At 45.6% G+C, this 6,143-nt stretch overlaps 1 protein-coding gene across 7 annotated transcripts in view; it reads right to left on the reverse strand.

The window, feature by feature from the left end:
• AFG1L (AFG1 like ATPase) overlaps positions 1–6,143 on the reverse strand; it is a 195,382-nt gene that overhangs the window by 167,586 nt on the left and 21,653 nt on the right. For all 7 annotated transcript variants that reach the window (XM_070073732.2, XM_070073733.2, XM_089333862.1 and 4 more), the window contains exon 2: positions 5,526–5,749. In XM_070073732.2, the coding sequence (XP_069929833.2) occupies positions 5,526–5,749 (224 nt within the window). The remainder of the gene's footprint in view (positions 1–5,525; positions 5,750–6,143) is intronic.

The following is a 6,143-nucleotide window of genomic DNA, read 5'->3' on the forward strand; positions in this document are numbered from 1 at the left end:
AGCTATTGTAGGCATTTGGGGAGTGAACCAGCAGATGAAAGATTCTCTCTTTCCCTCTCTCTCTGTCTCTCTGCTCTCTTTGTCTTTCAAATAAAGTAAATACGTGATTTTTAGAGTAGTGATTTTATTTTGAAAAAAGATTTGGTTGACTTAAGTTACAGGACAAATACTATCACAAAGCTAAAACATTTATTTATGTATGTATTAGGATTTAACAGCATGACCTTTCATTAGACGCATATGAAACTACCTGACCCATCAAAGAAGGATGTACTTTTCTCTGAAAGGAGAAGAAAATTTCCACTTTTCTTATGGCATTCTTTAAATACTGAGGGAGCTTGTGGATTCAAAAGGCTTCCATAGCCTAGGCAGCTCATGTCAAGAGCCTTGAGTGATCACTGACATCATAAATAAGAGTGTCAGTTGATAAATCAACAGTGCACTTACTCCCCATGTAAGACCTCTGTCCTTAATGTGTTATACTATGAGAATTAAGGGTAAAACTAATCTTCAAACTGTACTTTATACTTTGTGTGTCTGTGTGGGTGCAGCTGTTGAAATCTTTTACTTAGTATAGATTGATCTTCTGTACATAAAGATAATTAAAAATGAATCTTAATGAAGAATGGGATGAGAGAGGGAGGAGGTTTGGGGATGGGAAGGCAGGTATGGGTGGAAGAACTGCTATAATCCAAAAGTTGTACCTATGAAATTTATATTTATTAAATAATAGCTTTCTTAAAAAAAAGAAAAAGAAAAGAAACTCTACCTGACATGTCAAATTTCCCACCTCCATAAGATCACAATAACAAAGCCAGTGCTATTCACTAGGCTGGCCCATCACTGAAGTCAGAGGCAGAAGGGTGAAAGAATGGCCTTAAAGAGAGCAAATGATTAAAAAAAAAAAAAAAAAAAAACTGGCATTGAATCAGCAACCAGAGATGTTAATGATTAAAGGATACAGTGATTGAATGGAAGTCCACCAACCTCTGGGGAGGAGGAACAAAAGGAGTGGATTTCCAAACAGGAAAGGACTAGAAAGGGAACAAGGTACAAAGCTCATGAAAGCAATTCAACGCCTAGATAATCAAAACATCCAGTTAAAACATGCTGTGTCCTTGGCCAGCGCTGCAGCTCACTAGGCTAACCCTCCGCCTAGAGGCGCCGGCACACCATGTTCTAGTCCCGGTCGGGGCGCCGGACTCTGTCCCGGTTGCCCCTCTTCCAGGCCAGCTCTCTGCTGTGGCCCGGGAGTGCAGTGGAGGATGGCCCAAGAGCTTGGGCCCTGCACCCCATGGGAGACCAGGAGAAGCACCTGGCTCCTGCTTTCAGATCAGCACGGTGCACCGGCTGCAGCACACCAGCTGTGGCGGCCATTGGAGGGTGAACCAACGGCAAAAGGAAAACCTTTCTCTCTGTCTCTCTCTCTCACTGTCCACTCTGCCTGTCAAAAAAAAAAAAAAAAAAAAAAAAAAAAAAGCTGTACCCTCAAAAAAAAGGGCGGGGGGGGGGAGATAGGGGGAGATAGTCCTTGCTCATGGATCAGAAGAATCAATATCATTAAAATGTCTAATCTACCTAAAGCAATCTACAGATTCAACGCAATCCCTATCAAAATACTAATGGCATTCCTTAAAGAGTTAGAAAAAACAATCCTAAAATTCATATGGAATCACAAAAGACCCCAAATAGCCAAAGCAATCCTGAGTGAGAAAAACCAAGCCAGAAGCATCACAATACATGACTTGAAAGCATACTACAGGGGCTGGTGCTGTGGCATAGTGGGTAAGCCAGCGCCTGCAGTGCCAGCATCCCATATGGGTGCCAGTTCAAGTCCTGGCTGCTCCACTTCCTATCCAGTTCCCTGTTATGGCCAGGAAAGCAGTGGAGGATGGCCCAAGTCCTTGGGCCCTTACTCGAGTGGGAGACCCAGAAGAAGCTCCTGGCTCCAGGCTTCGGATCAGTCCAGCTCCAGCGGTTGCAGCCATTTGAGGAGTGAATCAGAGGATGGAAGACCTCTCTCTCCCTGCCTCTGCCTCTCTGTAACTCTGCCTTTCAAATAAATAAATAAATAAATCTTAAAAAGAAAAGAATAGAGGTCCCAGAAATTAATCCCATACACATATGGCCAACTGATTATTGACAAAAGTGCTCAGTGGAGTAAGTAGAGTATGAATAATTTCTATAACAAACAGTGCTGGCAAAATTGGATGTATATATACAGAAGAGTGAAATTAGATCCATACCTCTCACCATATACAAAAACCAACTCAAAGACTTAAATTGAAGACCTGAGCTTTCCTTGCTGGAAGAAAATGTAGGGGAACCTCTGCAAGACATTGGTGTAGGGGACAACTTCTTGGACAAGACCCCCAGAACAAGGCAACAAAAGACAACTAAACAAATGGGACTATATCAAACTCAGGAGCTTTTGCACAGCAAAGCAAACAATCAATAGAGTGAAGAGACACTGAACAGAATGGGAAAAAAAATATTTGCAAACCATCTATCTGACAAAAGATTAATATCCCAAATATATCAGCAATTTAAAAAACTCAACAACAAAAGCCAACTAATCCAGTTGAAAAAAGGGCAAAGGACTTCAATAGACAGTTCTCAAAAGATGAAATTCAAATGGCCAACAAATATATGAAAAAATGCTCAACATCACTGAAATGCAAATCAAAACTACAATGAGATATCACCTCACCCCTCAGAATGGCTAAAATCCAAAATACAGAGAGTAACAAATGCTGGCAAGGATGTGGACAAAGGAGAACATTTATACACTGTTGGTGGGAATGTAAATTATTGCAGCCACTGTGGAAAACAGTGTGGAGATTTCTTAAGAAACTAGAAATAGGGGCCGGCACTGTGGTGCAGCGGGTTAATGCCCTGGCCTGAAGCGCCAGCATCCCATACGGGCGCCGGTTCATGTCCTGGCTGCTCTACTTCCAATCCAGCTCTCTGCTATGGCCTGGGAAAGCAGTGGAAGATGGCCCAAGTCCTTGGGCTCCTGCACCCACGTGGGAGACCCAGAAGAAGCTCCTGGCTCCTGGCTTTGGATCATCACAGCTCTGGCCATTGCAGTCATTTGAGGAGTGAACCATCAGATGGAAGACCTCTCTCCCTCTCTCTGTTTCTCTATCTCTCTCTCTCTGCCTCTCCTCTTTCTGTGTAACTACTCTGACTTTCAAATAAATAAATAAATCTTTTTTTTAAAAAAAAGAATTACTTAAAAAGAATTTGAAGAAAGGAAGGAAGGGAGGAAGAAAGAGCTCTAAAACCAAAGAGGAATTGAAGAGAGTGATCAACAGGGCCAATACGAGGCATAGAGGGTTAAGCTGCTGCCTGAGACACTGGCATTCCATATGGGTGCTGATCCTGGTCCCTGCTGCACTACTTCTGACCCAGCTCCCTGTTAGTGCACCTGGGAAAATGGTGGAGGATGGCCCAATGTGCTTGGGCCCCTGTACCCACACGGGGGATCTGGCTTCAGTTGCAGCCATTTGGGGAGTAAATTAGCAGGTGGAGGATCTCTGTTTCTCCTGTTTCTGTAACTGCCTTTCTAATAAGTGTAAATATTCTAGAGAGAGAGAAATCAAGGCAAAAAGTTGTTCCGCGGCACAGCAGGTTAAGCCACTACCCACAACACCAGCATCCTACATGGGTGCAGGTTTGTGTCCCAGTTGCTCCACTTCCCATCCAGCTCCCTGTTAATGTGCCTGAGAAAGCAGAAGAAGATGGCCCAAGTACTTGGGACCTTGCAACCCACATAGGAAATCTGGAAGAAGCTCCTGACTCCTGGCTTCTACCTGGTCCAGTCCCAGTTTTTGCAGCCATTTGGGAAGTGAACCAGCAGATGGAAGGTATCTCTGGCTCTCCTCCTCTCTCTCTGTAACTCTGCATTTCAAATAAATAAATAAATCTAAAAAAAAAAAAAAATCCATGCCAAGTTGGGGGCAAGTGGGAGGACCAAGAAAACTGTTCAAGAAACTACGGCTGAGGGTCAGCTGAGATGGACATTCCCTTCCCCAGATGGATGCTTGCTTAGGTGAAGAAACCCACTGGCAGCTACCTGAGCTGGTGTGGAACAGGCCTTGAAGAACGTGCAGAACTAAGTCCAGGAATATGAGGACAAAGTCTGGTACCTGCTTCTTGCCTGCAGAAGTCCAAGGGTGAAAGACTGACCTTAGCTGTAGTGGGGATTGAAGAAAAGACACACTATGCTTCTTGTGGCCTATGCAGGCTCCATAAAAGGTGACCTGCCAGGACCAGCACTGTGGCATTGCAGGTAAAGCCACTACCTGCAACACTGGCGTCCTGGATGGGAGCCAGCAGCTCCATTTCCAATCCAGCTCCTTGCTAATGTGCCTGGGAAAGCAGTGGGAAATGGCCCAATTCCTTGGGCCTCTGCCACCCACATGGGAGACCCGGATGAAGCTCCTGGCTCTGGCCTGGCCCAGCCTCAGACCACTACGGCTATTTGGGGGAGTGAACCAGCAGATGGAAGACCTCAGTCTCTGTCTTTCCCTCTCTCTCTGTAACTCTGCCTTTCAAATAAATAAAATAAACTTAAAAAAAAAAAAAAAAGCTGATCTGGCATGAGCTCTCCTGAAAGGGCCCCATCCAAGGTGGCTAAGTGCAAGGTCCTTGCAGAATTCAGGGTTATGACGTTTGCCCCAGAATTATAAGAGGCGAGGCCCAGTGGGACAGTCCCCACAGGGGTCCTGAGAGCCTACCAGTGTGTCCTTCAACAAGGAGCCAGGCCAGCAGCCTCTACACACACTGCTCACCCTGCTGTCTCACACTCATCTTTCACCCTTCTCATTCTGAGCCCACCCAAGCCAGGCATGAAGAGAAGGGGGCGGGAGTGAGTACACACTGCTCCTTTTCTGCTGATCCCTGCCTGGGGCAGCCGGAGCTGGAGGAAGGGAAACGCTTTGCCTTGCATGGATGCTGCCACTTAGGCTGGACTGCGTTTTTAATATCTGATTATGAAGCTGTTTGAGTCACTGAACGCGAAAGCATCTGAGGGAACCTCACGAGGTGAGGAAAGGTGATCCTGCAGAGCTGTGTAAAGGAACTGGTGGGAAATGTTCAGGTTGCTTCCTGATTGGCTCCTGCTGTACTGATATGTTTTATCACATACTTACACTTCTGTACTGTCACACAAATCTCACCTTTGAGGGGCCAGCCTGTGGTATAGCAGGCCAAGCTACTGCATCCCCTCACAGAGTGCCCTGGCTTGAGTCCCAGTTACTTGGCTTCCAGTCCAGCTCCCTGCCAATGCACCTGGGAAGGCAGTGGAAGATGGCCCACTTGGGAGACCTGGATGGCGTTCCTGGTTCCTGGCTTGCTCTTGGCTCAGACCTGGCTGTTGCAGCCACTGGGTAGTGAACCAGTGAATGGAAGAGATTTCTCTCTCTCTCTCTCTCCCTCTCCCTCTTTCCCTCCCTCCCTCCCTGCCCCCCAATACTCTGCTTTTCAAATAAGCAAGTCTTGAAAACAAAACAAAATCTCACTTTTGAAAGAAGGCCTTCTGCTTCTATGCTGTATCCTTTGAGGTCCTCGTGCAATTTCTGCAGACTCTGTATGACTCTTCTTTGATGCGCATCATCCTTCAGTTCATGAGCTTTGATCAGAAAGTCATAGTGGTCCAGGGGTCCATGGCAAACAGCCAAGGCTTTTGAGTAAGCCTCTGAAGCAGCAGCCGGGGTCACACTCTCGGGCATCTGAACCGAATAGGCTAGAAACAAAAACACCCACCACATTTTAATCAAATGAAGATAGGTCATGGGGCTTCACATGTTTCGTAATGCTCTCATTAAAGCTTTTAACCGGTTACAAGTGTATCTATTTGAGTGGGTTTGTAAATGTCATTTTGATAATAAAACACAAGTTGTACAATAAATGTAACTGCTTCATATTTAATGAAAGGAAATAATCCCCCAAATCATAAGCTGTCACTTCTAGACAGCCCTATGTGGTAGAGCCTTGCCTCAGCTCCATAAACAAGCCACCTGGGTCCATCAGTGCCTTTTGCTTTGAGTCAGGCCTGGGTCTGGGTTTGGGGACCATGGCAGAGACTTAAAGATGAGTCACAAAGGGCTCTCAATAGCTACTTTATTCCCTACCCAAAA

This window comes from Oryctolagus cuniculus, chromosome 5 (assembly GCF_051225735.1).
Source record: "Oryctolagus cuniculus isolate XC-2025 breed Fujian yellow rabbit chromosome 5, ASM5122573v1, whole genome shotgun sequence".
NCBI classification, from domain to species: Eukaryota; Metazoa; Chordata; class Mammalia; order Lagomorpha; family Leporidae; genus Oryctolagus; species Oryctolagus cuniculus.